Genomic DNA, 18,197 nt, shown 5'->3' with positions numbered 1-18,197 from the left:
GCCCGTTAACGGCCGGCCGTTCGGTCGCGCGCGGAACGCCGGGTGCAGCCCTTAGGGATCGTTACTCAGCAGCTGGGTCCTTGTCGCGAGGCCTTTACCACAGACCCGGCTCCTTAGAGGAGGAAAGGGCTGGATCCGGCCGCTCCTGGTGGCGGGGTGCAGAGGTCGCTTGGCCGGAGCGCATGCGACGCCTTTGGGGCGCCGTTAATAGGATCAGGCCTTTGCTGTGAGCTTGCCCAGGTCGTTTGGAGAGGCTGGATCCCACCACCACGCAGAAGTCAAGGGGAGCAGGATCAGACCCTCGCACCCCTGTTACAGGTGTTGCTAATGTTCGCTATTTTACCTCTACGTTGAGGTTTTCACCCTACTTACTCAAATCACTCGGAACATGTTATCACTTAGAGGTGCTGTGGTGGGGTAATATGGCAACGCCCTGTTACGCAGAGAGATCTGAGCATTATGGTCGTGTCTAATGTCTCTCTCAACAAAAGCTAGGGGTTGGAGTGACTGTTTTGTTTCTGGTAGTTACATGGCAGGGTATTTGTAAGCTTGTTTTCCTAAATCAATAAATAGCAAACAGCTCTCAGATTTTTTTTTCTCAAGCCTGGCAAAATTTGTGGTTTGTATTAAAGATCCAGCTCTTTACTTTTATCTTATTGCACCATTAAAAGAATACACAGTTTGCCATTCCTTGATATTCAAAAGTCTCATGTTTAAGACATACACTTTATACTATTATAATTGTTTGCAGATTGTGCGTTATAGCAATAATCATCTCTCTCTGTCTATGGTATTTGTAAGGTGTCGGTCACATCGGTATCTAAGTGACAAACAACAGCAATTGTGAAGCAAAGAAAATTTCCTTAAAAGGGGGAGTGGTGGTTCGCTTTTCTCTCCCCAATTTTCTGGCAATAATAAAGATGTTTTTAATGGGGGAACTTGTTGAGGAAAGTAAGCAATAAAAGATATTGCATGCCATGAGCTATGAATGGTGTGAATTAAGATTCAAAATTAAATCTAAAAATGTCTGTCAGACTTTTTCTGTATTGTCTCATTTTAGAATCTAAGTGGTTATATACATCTGAAGAAATCCTCCTATCCACACCCACGCAAAACTGAAATAAATGGTGTGATTTACTCAAGCAAAGGCGACAAAATTGCCCTCTGTGAAAGTATCATAAGTATCTGTACACCATTACTAATGATCTAGATCAGTGGTTCTCAAACTGTGGGTTGGGACTGCAAAGTGGGTTGTGACCCTGTTTTAATGGGGGTGCCAGGGCTGGTTTAAACTTGCTGTGACCTGGGGCCAAAGCCCAAGCCTGAGCACTTCAGCCCTGGGCAGTGGGACTCAGATTACAGGCCCTCTGCGTGGGGCTGAAGCCCTGGGGCTTTGGACCCCTCCACCCGGGGTGGTGTGGCTTGGGCAGGCTCAGGCTTCGGTTCCCTACCTCTCCCCCTCCTCATGAACTGTAGTAATTTTTGTTGTCAGAAGGGGGTCACGGTGCAATGAACTTTGAGAACCCCTGATCTAGCTGAAAATACACTTCCAAGGCAAATTGTTTAAAAATGCATTATTTTACAGTCTTGTGATACTTATCATATTGAGTTACCTCTGTTATTCACTTGGTTGAATTATAATCTAATTCTAAAATATACAAATCAAGGCTGGGTTTGAGTATTTCTGAGTTCAAGTCAAACCATTCACACAGCTTTAATTAAAATGTAGCCGATAATGTCTTCCACTGTTACACTACTAAAATCCCCCTGTTGGGCTTTCTCTTAAAACTGAAAAATCGACCTCTCTTTTCTTCCATTGTTTTCAAGTAACAGACCTTTTCTGTTTTAATGGAAACATTCTGAAAGAAAAGAGAGAAAATCTATTTTAATTGTTGCTCTACCATGGGATTTGATTTCTCTCTCTTTATGTAATTTTTTGGTATATTTTATAGATAACATTGCGTTACATTGTTATAACCGTGCATATAGTTATTTCTAATGTATTTGCTTCTATTTAGTGTAGCTTCATGTATATCCTATGAGATATGACCAGTAACATTTGACATTCTGCCCTCAGGTAAAGACACATAATTCTTTCAGGTTGTGACTTGTGTATGCATATCTGATGGCACAATTTGGCTTTAACATATTTTGTTTACATAAAAAGTACAGATTTTAGCAAAAGAGAATTACAGGTCAAGAATGATAAACAGCCAGGTCTACACCAGTGACCACTATACTGCTGTTATAGGATCATCATGTCAACCTTTCTATGAAAATATTTTACATGCAGTACTTGAACATGAAATTTGAAAAATAAAAATACAGTAGTATATTCCCATATTTTATAACAAATCCTCAAAAGCTTGTTTAAACAGGGATTATTTTACAAGGGACAAATATGGCCCCAACTCATATCTAATCATATAAAACTTCTGCTTGCTTAAAACTCTTAACAATAAGGGACTTATTCAGATGAGGGGGGCAGTTGTAAGTTGTGCCCAATATTTTTTCCATGTGGATCTTCTCTGTTGGAAACTATATACTTTGTAAAATAACAAAATAAAATGCAAAAGGTTGACATTATGTAGAAAATTTGGAGATATCTGTCTTTTGTTTAAACAGAATTAATGCCAGAAGCTGGTATAGCAGGATAAAAAAATGCAGACCAAATATACTTTCCAGAGTATTATTCTGACAACTGTAACAGTAGATGAACCAATAAAACCTGTATCAGTTATTTGACATCAATGTGAGCTTTAATGTATATTCATTGATGTCACTTAGAAGGAAAGTTAAATCATTAACTAAAAGGTAAAGTACAATATATGATAAAAATAAGAATAGGTACATCAACTTTCAGGCGCTATGCTCTGTATTAACTGCTTCAGCAATCTTTATTTGTCTCTGGAACCACTTATTAGCCTACACAGTATATCTCATATAATAAATACCGGTTTATTTCTCAGTAAATTGCAGTCAAAGAATAAACTGATAACTCCTTTGTGTCAGTAGAATGTTATTACAGTTTTCTCTGACATCAGTGAAAGAGTATGACAGTTCCCAAGAGACTTGTAATACCCTTCAGCCGACGTCAGTAAAAGTTGTAATAGCCTTTTATTAACTTTACTTTAAGGTGATAGTAAATCAATAACTTAATATTTTAAATTAAATAGATTAAAACCATGAATAAAATTAAATATATACATAATGTATGTAGGAGAGGAAATTCTTAAAGGGAAGGAACATTTGATGTTATTGGTCTTTGCTACCATTAATAAATACTCCATTATCAAAACCTTTGAGTAAATTCTAGGGTGGTGTTTTCTTCCAAGACAACTGTTATTCTATGCATAATACATGGATTTCCAATATACTTCCTTAATTTGGTATACAAAAATATTTTTAAATTCAGGTGTATAATATCAATTTATAGATTAGCTGTCACAGCTGAAGAATTTTTCTATACATACTAACTATAATCATTTCCACCTGGCACTGCTATAGGTCTGCCTTTCAGTAGCTTTTAGCTATGGTCTGGATCGATCTCCTAAACCTCCCCATTTGGATCTCCCTTCTCCTTGGCAGATGGGTCCTCAGTTGCCTACATATTGCTGTTCCTGCTTCTCTGGATAGCACAGAAGTGTCTCTGCAGATCTAGGATCTGAGTTGAGAGAGGGGTCAGAGATTGAGTAGGACATGTCATCCCCATCTTGCTGGGGAGGAGAGGCATGCTGGAGATTCGAGGGAAAAGGTAATACCAAATTGTCTTCCACCAAGCCTTCATCTCCTGGAGACCAAGAGACAGCAACAGCTTGGGTAAATCCCTAATGGAGGGAAGCCACCAGGGTTCAGATTAAATACAAAGGTACAAGGTCTTCACATTATAGTCTTGGATTTCTGTAGATCTCCCAGGATGTCCCAGGTTGGAGGTAAGGCCCATGGTTATTTCTGATTGTGGCATGGTCAGCAGCATGTGGGAGACATGCTGCTCACTGCCACCAGAAATATCGATAAGGTAGTAAGAATACTGTTGCAAGTTGCTCAAAGATTCTGTAACTTGTCATGTGTGTCCTCCCATTGCAAATGGGCATGCTAGCATAGTGCCAATAAAGCAACGAGAGTAGGGAAGCCTAGAGCAATGCGGGTAGATAAGAAGGTAAGTTGCAGAACATAACCACAGATGGATATGGTGTAAAAAAATCTTCCGATGACTTTTTCCTGCTGCCTGGAAAGGCTTTAGAGGGGCTACACAGGAGCCTCATGTTAAAATGTTGGTTATTTTCCATTTTAAAAGACTGGCAGCCTTTGTATTAAGGAACATACCTCACTTTAAAGATGATTTGTTATTGTATCTAATGTCCCACAATGCACTTCCATCAAGTCAACGGAGGACACACTTTGCCCCTTATTTCAGCAGTAATTGTGCAAAAGATCGTGTACTGTAATTCAAATGTATGATTTTGTACTGTATCAGAGGCTAAAGGAGATTAATTTCTGGAGGAGGCTGGATTTAGACTTTGGAAGCACATCGCTGGCTTGCACATTTTTCTGGCTATGACCACTCTTTGTGACAATAGTAGACCCAGTGTATAAAGTCCATACTATGCCATGGATTTTTAAACCTGGAGCATCACCTTTTTTTTTTTTTAAGTATGTACCCTCTAGAATGTTTACTCTAGAGAAGAACTTAAAGTCTAAAGTAGTCTGTGTACCTACATTTTTCAATATTATTTCAACCCAGGCACTTTAATTTTTTCTGTCTTGATTTTAAATTAGAAATATCAAACATCAGCTTCAGCTTTTTCTAAAATTCTAAGATTAATATAGCCATGGGTGAAATACTATTGAGAACTCCAGCAGTAGAAACCTTTTCTGTGGGTGAGCTTTATTGGTGTCCTATCACGGGAAAGGTAGATCAAGGAAGAGGGAGGGGGCAAGGGGAGAGAGAAAGAGAGAATGAAAGACAAGAAAGCTGTGAAGGACAAAGTAAACTTGAAAAAAAAGGCAAAGAATGAAATAGCTGCAAAGAGAAAAACAAGAAGAAATGGGGAAGCTTGAACAGGTACAAGAGGCAACTGGAAGGGTGACAGAAATACAAGGGAAAAGTAATTTTGAAAAGTGAGGGAACTGGAAGATCAGTGAGAACAAGACAAACAAAAGAATATGTAATATGGATGAAGCAAGATGAAATAAGGATGCATGGGCCAGAGTGGCATTTTATTTCTTCTTTGCATTGAGTTTGACATGTTATGTTAAAAATGTACAATAACGCTATAATCAGAATTCTGGTTTTTGTCCTGCTCTCGCCAGAATGTTGTTAGTAACTGTAGACCACAATGACTTATACTTTATTTTATCTTACATGCATGCAATTAAGTCTGTGATGCAAGCTGGTTCAGGCCAGGAAATTGCAAATCAGGACTGATATTCTATGCTTAACACACCCCACAGGCAACCTAAATACATAAAAGAAATGCTTAAAGAGCAATGTCAGCCTTAATTTTCGATTGCCTCGCTTCTGACAGTTTGTTAAATATGTATTTTAATTATTTAAAAAACACTTATGTACACATTTATACAGAACAATTCTGATGTAGCTCTTCAACCCATCATTTCAAGCCACAGTAATATATCTTAAACTCTTTGTAATATAAGTCTATTAGCTAAATAATGTATTTAGACCATTTTTAAATGTACACTTTAACTCATACTTTTTAAGACAATGCAGCTTGATGGGTAAAAACTAAACATATTTATATTATTTATAAAAATAAAAAACATAAGGACCAAATTCTGCAGTTCTTTTCCAGTACTCTGTCATGCAAAATTCCCACTATGGCAGATTTGATTTCTGTGAGGTTTTTCCTGAATAAAGAATGAGTAAGGACTGCATAAATAAGATAAGCAGCATTTGGCTCTATAATTATCTAAATTGTTTGGTAGGGTTCCTTATGGCAGTTATGTACTATCCTATCAAAAGTACCCTTCTTGTCAAAATTTAGTATCTGAGGCACTTCAAATCCTTTATTTTTAGAATAGTGAAAGCAATATATAGGCTATTAGTTCACCAAGTCTAACTTATTAAACTTGTGTTGGGTGATTGAAAGTTTTGTTTTTTAATTAAAAAAGCTTTATTTTAATGGCTGGTCTATTTATGCCAAGATTGAGTTTAGAATGATATTCATTGCCCTGTTGTTAGCCTCTGAGATCATACATTGCTATGATTTAGTGGCTTACTCAGCTATTGAAACACCAGCTCCTGAAGAAAGTAACTCTTTATATATTTTATCCAAATTAAGAACCCAGTCCTCCTTCCAATTAATCCAATGAGCTTAAACCTGCTTCCCTTATTCAGTCAGATAGTCCCACAGAAGTCATTGAGCCAGGCTCTGAGATTCTTATTCAGGCATAATTCTCACTGAAGTCAATGAAGTAAGTATTGAGTAAAATCTGAGGTTCCCAATTATAATCCTTCACCCATGTATCACAGCCTTCCCAAGTGTAATGAGGGGGCTCAGCCACCTCTGCAGCTGTGATCCTACTTATCGCAGAGCCTATGGAGTGCTTTTGATGAGTTCAGAGGTCCATGCAGGAAGACAAAGCAAGAAGTGGATAGGGATGAGGAAAGAGTAGTCAGGCCATGAATACCATCCACACATCAGCCCTAAGAAGATCATGGTGGAAAGACCATTCTACTAAGACCTTGCATGATGGTAATCTCCTTTTAAGTATGGCTTCTTGGGCAGTTGGCAAACTGCAGAAGCACCAAACATTCTGTTCTAAGGGAGCTATGTTGCTGAGATAGGGAAAGGGCACCAGTGCACAGAGCTGGAATGGAAGCACAGGGCCTCTGTGCAGATAGTCCCAACCTCCAGGTGATTACCTGGGATCCATATGGGCTGGACAATCAGGCTTTCAGCTTACTCCACATAAGGATGGCGGGTCACCCCACCAGCTTACTGATATCTGTGAGGAGAACTGCGCAGGTACTTTCTTCTCATTAAACACTACCTGATGGGGCACAACAATCAGACCCTGAATAAGGACTTCAGGATTTGGCCTCTTATGATTTCCAGTAAGAAAAAAAATATTGTACCATCATAAGAAATGGCACCATGAAAATATAACTCAAAATATGTTGGTCTTGCCTGAGGGTGGTAATGGTGGTGGGGAAACCCTAATAGAAACAACAAAACTCACAAGAAAAAGTGTCAGATGGAGTATCTGCCAAAATATATAATTGATTTTCTTTATTAGTTCTATTAATTATTATTTCTTTTGAAGTACCGTGGTAACAAATATTCAAAAGAATAGTCAGACCTTTAAAGTAAATTGCATTGGTTAGAGGAATTGAATTTTGTTAATAACTGAAAAAGAGAAGGTAATTAAAAAGGTTTCTTGTGGTTTGGAAATGCCTTCCAAATATTCATTAAACATTTAAGCAACTAAATTTGTAGAATATGTTCCTGACATTGGCACTGGTTCTGTGGTATTTCTCTCATCACATGGAAATACTGCGTGTTATGCAGAGTGCATTCATGCATAAACAATATAATTTTCATAAATTAAAACCTCCCCTGCAGAAGGAACATCTGTGCCTGCCTTTGAATAAAAGATGGTGGTAAGTGAGTTGCCCCTTGACTGACTAAGAGAATCCTTATGTTTAAGAAGAAGACGTATAACCAAAAGGCATGCGAACCTAGGTCAGATTTTTTAAATTTTGTCTTAGAAATTGTCATTCAGTGTTTCCCCTTAGGTTATTCAGGAATATATTTAGCTATCTTTGCTGTCTAGACAAGAGCCACGGAGTACTTGAAAAGTTGTTCCCTAATGATTGTTTTTCTTTTTCACTCAGCAACAGTTTCTAGACTGCAGAGCAACACACTTTATCCAACTACAGCCAAATGAAATTGAGCTGCTGCAAAGTGAATCAGCTAGCCTAGCAATTAACTTTGTGTGTTTGGTTTTAGGTCAAAAGACTGTTTTTAGGTCAATAAACACATAGCAAATATAAATATGGTTTTGGTTCTTTGATTTTTGTTTTTACCATAAAGCACCTTTGGAAATAGGAGATAATAATATGATCTGCTAGGTGACCTTGGGCAAGGCTCATTGGCTCATGGGGAGGGGGGTAGCTCAGTGGTTTGAGCATTAGCTTGCTAAACAAAAGGTTGTGAGTTCAAGCCTTTAGGGGGCTATTTAGGGAACTGGGGTAAAAATCTGTCTGGGAATTGGTCCTGCTTTGAGCAGGGGTTTGGACTAGATGACCTCCTGAGGTCCCTTTCAACCCTGATATTCTATGATCAGACCTGCCAAGTTTCACTCATCGATTTTAAGGCACTTTATAAAGTATCTCCCACTTGTGATGAAGGACTTTGTACAATGTGCTTAAAGGAGAAGTTTAAAGGTCACTCATTTCATTTGCACCAGTCTGTGATAGGCCTGTTGATAATTTTATTTCTAGATTGTTCATGGTCATTAGATTCTTCAGATTTCTCAGGCAATTTGTCTGTAGGTTTCTACCACCCTAGAAGGCCACCGAAGATTAAAAATTAAAGGACCACGTGTTTCATGTCATGAAAGAAGGGGAACTGTGCCTGGTGAATTGATAGTGTCAGGATCATGGTCTTGGTTAGAGGAAAAAAAACCGGTGCAGTTGCTAAAGAGAAAAATGAAAACACTGCTGAGGGATGGGGCAAAGGGATGGTGCCAAAATACTAGTCTCCAGATACTTCATTCTTAGCCACCACGTCAATGGCGGAGGTGAGCGCCAAGACTTTTCAGAGTGGAGCGAGCAATTAGTTCTAGCGACTTCTGAGCTGGGGCCAGACTCAAAGAGCCTGGCCAATGGCTCAAGAGACGTACGGCTGTAAGAGGCGGAGTCCAGGGGAGCCAATCGTAGGCTGCCGCGAAAAGCCTCTGGCTGAGAAACATTCTCATGAACAAATAGTTGGATCATAAATGGTCAATTCTTCCCATATTGTAGGCAAACAACTTTGGATAATTCGCTTTTTATGTACCACTTACGGAATCCTTAATGAGTCAGAATTAATCCTTTAATGACTGGTTCGCTTTAACTACTTTAGTCATTGCTGAATCACTTCCTATTCGAAAATAATGGCTAAGATGTATACTTTCCCTCAGTGCTCTCACTGAGCACCAGGAAAAATTGCAAGTACTGTATTAAAAATCAAGAGAAGATGGAGACACGAAGACGCTTCCTGCAGTTTAAAGAAAACAACTCCAACTCTCAACCCTGCTGTGTTGTGACAACGATTAAAAAAATCGAGATCAGAGGTAAATTTTGCAAATTCTTGGTAGCCCACAAATGTTAACACTTTTGTCTTTTTTTTAATGAGAAGGGTCACATCAGTCACAAAGAGTACACAAAAGTCAAAACCAGCAACCTGAAGCTGAAAACTCAAATTCAGTCGTCTCCATATTATTCACAAATTTGTACTACATTTCTATGTACATCCTTTGAAATTAAACAATTAAACAGACCAGCAATACAAAAAATGTAGTTTTACACTAAACAAAACAAAAAAATAAAAACAAAGAAAGAATCCAGGACTTTGTTTTTGAGTCCGTTTTATTCTACAAATAATAAATGTTGCACCTTTCATGAGCTATCCAAGTAAAACAATAATCCCATAGGAATTACTTACACTAAGAAAAAAATCACATATAAAGATAAATGCAACATTCGATCAAATGTCCAATACTATGTTGTTGCAAATGGATGGATGTTTCTGAAATCCCAGTGTGCATTACACCATAATATACAGGATTACAAACAAAATTACAGTACAGATTGATTCCAGTTGAACCAGCATTACATTTCAGACAGCACTTATTCTGGACTGCATTGTACATGCAATAGCTATTGTTCTAATTACGGGTTAAATGGTTTGAATTTGTTTTAAGCTACTGTACTAATTGACTACAATAGGTATATAGCCCAACGTTAACTCCTGATTAGTTTTAGGCTCCAGTTCATGAGTATTTGACAAACCACCGATTGTGTGAATATGTATTAAATCATGCATTTATATTGTCTGGAAACGTTAATATTTTCAAGTTCTCTTCAAAATTACGGAATGCAAAGGGGTTCAAAGACTAAAAAGAAACAGTGCAAATTGTATGTGATAGTCAAGCAGCTTTTGATTCTAGAAGGGTGTTGGCATTTGCTTATAATATTTATATACAAGTTTGTGCAAGTAATGTGTTGAATTGATATGTTCTAATAGAAAATAAGTATTTCGTTCTTATATCCTCTCAAGAATCAGGGATCTGGTTCTAATTGTAAAGGGGAAAATAATTTCATGGGAAAGAAATTGCCAGGACTGTGCATTTTGTTAACGGTTTGAAATGAAAGAAGTGCAAAGGCAACATAACTTTTCTAAGCACTTTTCTGCTGGTTTAAATTAGTTAAATTATTTTGTATAAATTAGATATAATTCTACTTTTCCGATATGTATAAAAATTGATGAAGCTGCATGGTTTAAAATAGGAAATCCACGTTATAAAAAGTCATTAAAAATTCTGTACAAAATCACAACAAAATAATTCAGCATGGGAAAGATAACAAGTAGTAAAATGTTGGTTGAAAAATATAGATTTATATATATTTTGTAATTGGCCCATTACTAGTTTAAAAATTGCATAGATCCTAATTATTGCTTGTGATTTTGTTATCCCGATCAGATAATTAAAACGATCTGAATACCCCTACACCAAATTTACAGTGTAGTTTTCAAGAGCTTTTAGAAAATAATACAGAAGGTGAACAGGAACTTTGCGTCCCGATTTCACCTAAAGGCAGAAACGACAATAAATACATATATCACTTGAATCTTGGAGTATTTGCACTTCGTAGCAGTGGTACCCAAAGGGCTGCCCTTTGTAAACAAGTCAGTCACTGTACGCACAATCAAATTGTTTCCTTCTCTGTCGTGACGCTGGTGCGCCTTGAAGGGTTAATCGTGAAAGATGGCATTGAGCTGGGCACTCATGACTCGTTCGTGATGGGAATGGCTCTCATAGGGCATAATGTTGTCTATGGGGATCTCACAGCGAGAGGCAGAGCCAGAGAAGATTGATCCGTGGCCTGCGGCTCCTGCCAGAGTAGCTGCGGGATAGTGCATGGTAAAGGCATAATTTTTATCAAACTCGTTGGAAGGTTCATGTTTGAAAGAGAAGTTCCCATTGATGCTGAGGGGCGGGCTGAGGGGTCCGTCAAAGGAAGGGCTGGTGCAATCAGTGAGGGTGCTTTCAAAAAATGGCTCCAGAGCAGCCCCAAACGAGTGAGGAGGCTTCACGTGGAAGATATGGGAGCTGTCCATGGTGCCATAGGGCGGACTGGGAAGACCCGGGGACTGGTAGGCATAAGGGTGCACTGGGAAGGAAGCACTGGCCGGCTGCATATGGGGCGGCATGTCTTGGCTCTGCTCCGGAAGGAAAGTCCTGGGGTTGAGCTGGAGGCAGCCGGCTACTAAGTTGGTCGTGGGTTGGGACAAGCCCTTGCACAGGGTCTGTACAAATGAAACGAGGTCCGGGCTCTTGCCAGAGCGCAGGATCTCGGAGAGCGCCCAGATGTAGTTCTTGGCCAAGCGCAGGGTCTCGATCTTGGAGAGCTTCTGCGTCTTGGAGTAACAGGGCACCACCTTGCGCAAGTTGTCCAGAGCCGCATTCAGCCCGTGCATGCGGTTCCGCTCCCGGGCATTAGCCTTCATGCGCCTCAGCTTGAACCTCTCCATGCGCGCCTTAGTCATCTTCTTCTTCTTGGGACCCCGTCTTTTAGGCTTTTGATCATCGTCTTCTTCCTCTTCCTCTTCTTCCTCCTCTTCCTCTAAGTCGTCGTCTTCATCCTCCTCCTCGCCATTTCTCAGCGAGTCCTCTTCGGTCTCGGCTTGCATGGCTTCGAGATCCTCCTCCTTCTTGTCCGCCTCGTGTTCCTCGTCCTGAGAGCTGAGGCACTCCTCAGTCCAGCTCGGGGGACCCTGGGGCTGGGGCTCCCCCATCAGCCCGCTCTCGCTGTACGATTTGGTCATTTTTGAAGTCCTGCATTTAAGAGTGGACGAAAAGAGAAGAAACACTTTAAACAGAAGAAACACAACCCTCCTCCCACAGCCCTCCCTCTCTCTTTCCATATGTACAAAATGTGTGTGTGTGTGTGTGTGTGTACACAAAGGCATTATGTTTTCCCCCAAATAAGAAATTAAACTTTTAATTATGCCCGCGCTTCTCGCTTATAATTGATGTAGTTATGTTCCAATGCCATTATGTAACTTGCTAATATTAGCGTGGGATATAAATTGATTATGCAGAAGAAAATGTGATTGACACAATCGGAGTACATGAAGCAGTTTTGTGAACGTTTGCAGGTTCCAGGGGGGAAGTTATAAACAAAGATCCAGTAACCACGGGTTTTATTCATTTTCTTGCTCTCCTTTTCTTCCCACCACCTCCCTATAATAGCTACAACTCCCCCCTGGTAGTATAGCCAGAATGCAACCTCCAGAACTGTTCAGAGCCAAGCAAGGCTCAGCTCTCCAGATGGGGGATCAGGTGTGACACTTTCTCTAAAAACCTGTCCACCTGAAAACTACTTGTTCCCTTCATTTCAGGATTCTCAAAGTTCTGCGGAACCCTTTCCCAAAAAGATGAAAACAAGTATCATTCGCAGAATGGCAGTGTTCCATGCTGGCAAAGTCTCCGGTGAAGTGAACACCAGGGCTTCAGTGCAAGTGCAACAATTGAATTAGTGCAGTGCTGTGAGTGGCTTCTGAAGCCTTTGGTATCTCCGACACTGTAACAGGTACCAGCTCTTGCAGTTCCTACTCGCTTTTCTCTCCTCCTCTCCAAACCCTTCGCCACTTACCTAAACGAACCTCCAAGCCCGATTTACACAACAGCAGCTTTACCATAAATTGCAGAGGTATTCTTTCAACGTCTTCTCCCAACAACCCTCTCTGCTTATGGGAAATAATCGCCTTCTCATTCAGACCTTTGGACCATCAATTCCATTCTATAATTAACTCCCCGTATTCCCTCTGTCCCTCGCCCTCCCAAAAAATATAAGTGGTAAATTACAAAATCGACAGAAAACAATGATATTCAGACCAAATTTACACTGGGGTTTGAGGAAGGGGAGGAGTACCAACTAAATATGAGGAAAAAGTTAATGAGGGGGTGGGTGAGGATAAACCCCCGGCTCCCATAATCGCAACCTGTGGGACTAATGCTTTAGAATGAAACACACCGAGATATTGGGGCATTAAACTGTTTCCTTTGTAGGCAGATTAAAAACTACATTAAACACCCACACATTGTATATCTCTAGCTAGATACAGCTGCAGGTATCTGTACTGAAATTCTGTTTCGGAGGAGGAAATCGGGGTTTATAATTACCTTCTTTTTTTTTTTTAGTGTCTCCTTTGCAGTGATGGTCTCATAACCCTGTTACTCCTGGAGAGCTCTCCTGTGCGAGGGTGTTTTCTCTTTTTTCTAGGGGCTGGGTGCAGGACGCGCAGGTTATATAGCGGGGCCAGTGATGCTAAAGGAGAGGGAGGGGTAGAGGGGATCTGGGCGCCCCCTCTTAATAGCCTATAGCGCCTGCGCCCCTGGTGCTGCCTGGTAAACCCCTCCTCCCTCCTCTTTCCCCTCCTCTCCCAGCTTTCCCCGGCACGCGCCATATGGTAGTCCACGTCAAGCAAAGGGTCCGGGCTTCTCACGTGACCTGCCCATTTGTATTCAGCGGAGCTCTCGATTCCATCCCTTTGTGGCCAAAAGAAAGTGGCCATCTGTCGCCAGTGAGAGACTCTGCGGACCTGTTTGTACCCGCAGGAGAGGTTAACCCTTTCGCCGCTGGGAAGGGGAGCACTTTCCTGGCGCTGCTGTTGCTGCTCTGGGATTTGTGTGTTGTTTTTTAAGAGAAGAAATTTCCAGTAGAGTTGGTTAGCAGGAACGGGGAACAGATCCACTGAGGTTTCAGCATGTACATATCCTCCTTTCACGGTAATTGTTACTATCTCCTAGTCTGGTGTCCTCACCCCCACTCCTCACCTCTGCCGCGAGAGTGGGCGTTTGCAATTTCTCCACTTTCCCAGTGAAGGCACCTTTTAGCATTTTCCTCCCTTAGTGTATTTGTTTCCCTCACTGGAAACACAGCTGAGCATCTTTTAAAGATCTTTTAGACATTAAATGTCAATAATTGCAATGTCACACTCACCTAAACATCTCAAAAACTGATTTCCCGATTTTCTTTCTTTTCCTTTCAGGCACTTTTCATCCAGTCATGTGCGCTTGTTCACACTCCACACAGGTTCACACAAACACACATTTTAATGATATTGTTCACTATCGGAGTATCATTGCCTTCGGTTATCATCCATGCCTATATCTTTTGATCTATATAGAAGACCATGCGCTAGGTCGGGTTGTACATTTCCTTGAAAGTATTACACAGTCTCCTTTGTATGTTTCATGAACCAAGCTTTGCAGAATTTAACTTTGTCGCCAGAAAATTAAAATCCTTTAAAGATGTAGGTAAAGTAAGTTATATCTAGGGACCAGTGAGCGTTTCTATTAATACTTTATCAGAATGGTTCTTGCTTTCTTGATTATTTGGGGAAGAATGATAGGTTGTTTAGTTCTAGTTTGAAAGCAATGTTAGGTGCCTTCTCACTATTCACTAGCTCAAGTGCAAATCTGTAATATGAAGTGAAAACAAGAGCCGCGTGCTGTGCTCTACTTTTCAGACCCCTTTATTAATGCATCCACTTCAACGGAGGGCTAAGATGGAAAAATAGTTAATATGTATAGATCTTTACATTTAAATTACGATTCAAGATGAAGAATTAAGGTGCTATGCGTCGATGAAGCTGTCGAGTCTTGATGGCTGGTAAGCTTAACAGAATCAGACAGCTCTTTCTATGGTTTGGAGTTTGTGATGCACACTTTCCTCCCATTTCTGCTCGAAATTAATCCTCTTCTTTAAAAATCAATTGTCAACACAGTATTTTAAAAGACCATTTATAGGCAATTACTCTAAAAGACTTTAAACAGATCTCTTGAGTTCGCAAACATTGCCAAGTTTCATAGGGATGCATTTTAACAAGGAAGTATCCTGGCTTGCATGGTAACAAGTGGAGCTTTATTACTGGAACAGTACACATTATCCAAGGATTTAATCACAAAAGGGAAAGAAAGAAAATCATTTGTTTTGGCGTCATGCGGCTTTTAAATGTGAAACCAATAACTCTGCCTTTCAGGAACAGATTTGAAAAGTATTTTTTGTTGTTATTTTCAGGTCGTGTTATTTTTTAAATATTTTCATCACATGGATGATCTTACATGGCCCCCAGGCTTAGAGGTAAACATAAAACACCAGAATGAGACTTTCTGTCTTGATCATAGTTATCGATTAAGGATATCTGTCCATTATCCAGTTACTGTGTGTTGGTTTGTTTCAAGTTAAACTTTAGTAACGTGTAAAATCTATCTGGTATTTAATAACGGACAATGCTAATTATTTTAACTACGATTAAAGGACCCAGTCTGGACCTGGCCACGTTTCTATTTTAAGTTCTCATATTACATACCATTATGTTCACTTCGTGTGGAAAGGTGATGCGTCTCTGCACATCTGGATATAACCTGTTCTATGGGAAGCAAAGATGCAATAGAACTGTCTGCCTACTAATCTAAACCCTTTTACTGTGTGTTGTTTGTCTCCAGTTTCCATCTCTCTTATTTTGAGGCAGAAACACCCTCAGGTCGACAGGATGTTGTAGGTTTTGGCTTGGATGTTGTTGTTTTTGTCATTGTACTTTTAGGTCAACTTTAACGACTGGACTGGACACATAGTCAAACTGGATGGATTCTCCTCTCAACCTACTAATATAATGCATATTACACCTTTTCACTCTTTAAATGGATTGGTTTCAAGTTGCGTGGGCGAGGTTAGGGATAGCTAGATATTTTTATTTCAGGTTCTGAAATGTTTAAAATCGTATTTTGATTACATCTTATATTTCTTCAGCATTAAAATGTACAACTTAGAGATAAACTGGGATGACAAAAGATCAAAACGTAGATACAGTGGCTACGTTAAAAACCCAATAATAAACAGTAGAAAACTGTAATCAGGTGAGGTTTGCAATAAGCAGCAAGCATATTTTACGCACATGTCTATTTTAATATTTTTACATATTCCCGGTTTACATGGGCAAACTGAACTCACTGAACACTCTAGTTCGCCAAAATTATCCAACGATAATTGGGTCTGATATAGGGGACTGGGCTGATTTCTAAATTAGGGACAGGAAAGAAGTTCGAGGAGGAGAAGAAGCTGGAGGCTGCAGGTACAGAATATGTTTCTTGGTGCAGTTGGGGAGAGGCTGACGGCAAGGGCCAACAGGCAGGATATCAGAGAATTAGGGAGCTTTCTCTGTGTTGCAGACTGTTTCAAATTCACCCCGTCTGCCACTCACTCCCTGGTTCAGTCTTCCCCTCTGCTCCTCAGTCTCTAGTCTTAGCTAGCCCTCGTTCCCCTCCATTCTGCTTTACCTTCTTTCTCCCTGACTTGTTTGTTTCTGACTCCCTCGCTTTGGCTCTGCCTTTCTGGAATTCCGATCTCTCTCCCTTTCGCCTAACCTGTATGTTTGATCACGTTTAAGCATCTCCTTTTTTCCTGACTTTCAGCCTCCTCCTTCTCCATCTGGCTTCTGACTCAGCTTCCCCTTGTTTCCATTCAGGCTTCTCTTCCTCTTTCGAATTCTGACTCCCAGGCTCTATTCTTTCTTTCTTTCTTTCTTTCTTTCTTTCTTTCTTCGCCTCCCGCTCCCCGGGCGTGGGGGCTCCTGTTCGCCGAGCGGCACGCGAACCGCACGCGTTGTCAACAAAAGCCCCTTTTCACGGCTCACTGCCCCCATGCAACGTCCCAAATCTGCTCCCCTCTGCTACCCGCTTGCTGCTCATCTGCTGGCGCCTGCTCCTGGCCTGACGGTTACTTCGGCAGCAGGAGCAGAAGGAAGAATCACCGGCTGAGGGGCACGCGGTGGGGGAGGGGGGAGAGAAGCGGGGAGGGAGCTGGGCAAAGGGTAGACGGGCTGGGAAAACAATGGGGCAGGATAGGACTTCTGAGTCCAGCAATGCTCGTCTGCTTCTCTGCACTGCTGTGACTTTCCCCAAAGGAGGTGTCTTTCCTTCCTCAAAACAAAAGCAATTCCCAACGTCCGGAAAGCTGCAGGTCTCTTCCCTCTCTCCCAGCTCAGCTGAGCTGCTAAGCTAGCAGCTAACACAGAGCAGACACTCCGGGCGAAAGATTTACAGAGTCGGTAATACTGGGGCTTTGTTTAAAAAAAGAAAAGAAAAGAAAACAAGACTAATCAAATGTCCCAGAGCAAATGCTTTCGAAAATACAGGGAAGTGTGTGTTGCTGATCGAGGAGAGGAGGCGTAGGACGGCGTGGAAATGCTGTTAAAATGGCTTACAGTTGTCCAGAGTGAAAAATCCGTCCCAAGGAAATCTCTTGGGTTTGCTGCATTATCTTAATTAAGATAATTGATTCATATTGCACCTGCGAGAACGAAGGAAAAAGGACCCCCCCAAATAGCTTTAAGCTATTGGAGAGAGGAAGCCTTGCTTGTAATTTAGTGAATGATTTACTATATCAACAGCCCGGTCTGCCTGTCTCTCTTGTATTTGTTATTTATATTTTCTGCTGTCTTCCCAAACAACGAACGGGGCCAGACAAGGACAGAACACGAGTGTTTAAAATAAAAAGTTGCCAATATAGAATCCCGCCACCCCCAGCCGTTGGTGGATGTTGCCACTTACAGCTCATTCAAAAAGACTTAGATGGGCTTTGTATGTTGCTTAGGAGTTTGGGGGCGTTCCCATATATGCAGTGGTTCGAGCAAAGGTCTCACACCTGTTTACAGGCGGGTTCGGAAGCAGATTGCAGCCCGAATGGGAGCCCAGAGCCAGATAACAGACAAAGGCCGATCTCCCAGCAAAAGCGTTCGACAGCAAATTGGGATTTTTAATCTCCCTAGTCTGTGAGCAAAGTTGAAATGGTCCCTGTTAGTTTACATTCTGGACAATTGTGTGGCCAGCCAATGAATTTGACAGCAAAAATCGGAGGGGCAAACAGGAAGCAAATCAGCACCAAGGCCAGCTCCCAGTGT

General features: G+C 40.9%; 1 protein-coding gene and 1 long non-coding RNA gene across 2 annotated transcripts; one reads left to right on the top strand and one right to left on the bottom strand.

Annotated features, from left to right (window-relative positions):
- The first annotated feature begins 12 nt into the window (after nucleotides 1-12).
- Nucleotides 13-7,899, top strand: LOC120374574. Its single transcript, XR_005586154.1, has 3 exons — nucleotides 13-318; nucleotides 3,589-3,754; nucleotides 7,859-7,899. It is a non-coding gene; the product is annotated as an uncharacterized LOC120374574 (long non-coding RNA).
- A 2,716-nt stretch (nucleotides 7,900-10,615) lies between these two features.
- Nucleotides 10,616-13,556, bottom strand: NEUROD1 (neuronal differentiation 1). Its single transcript, XM_039494436.1, has 2 exons — nucleotides 13,417-13,556; nucleotides 10,616-12,066 (listed from the first exon to the last, which is right to left on the bottom strand). Exon 2 carries the CDS (start codon nucleotides 12,054-12,056, stop codon nucleotides 10,983-10,985), a length of 1,074 nt encoding a protein of 357 aa, XP_039350370.1. The 5' UTR covers nucleotides 12,057-12,066; nucleotides 13,417-13,556; the 3' UTR covers nucleotides 10,616-10,982.
- Nucleotides 13,557-18,197: the final 4,641 nt, after the last annotated feature.

The sequence above is a fragment of the Mauremys reevesii genome, linkage group 11 (assembly GCF_016161935.1).
Source record: "Mauremys reevesii isolate NIE-2019 linkage group 11, ASM1616193v1, whole genome shotgun sequence".
Taxonomy (NCBI): Eukaryota; Metazoa; Chordata; order Testudines; family Geoemydidae; genus Mauremys; species Mauremys reevesii.
Note: the sequence above shows the minus strand (reverse complement) of the source record. Positions and strands in the feature narration are given on the sequence as shown.

What these genes read in the sequence shown, in the direction of transcription:
- NEUROD1 (XM_039494436.1), bottom strand. Translation starts at nt 12,056, where the DNA reads ATGACCAAATCGTACAGCGAGAGCGGGCTGATGGGGGAGCCCCAGCCC.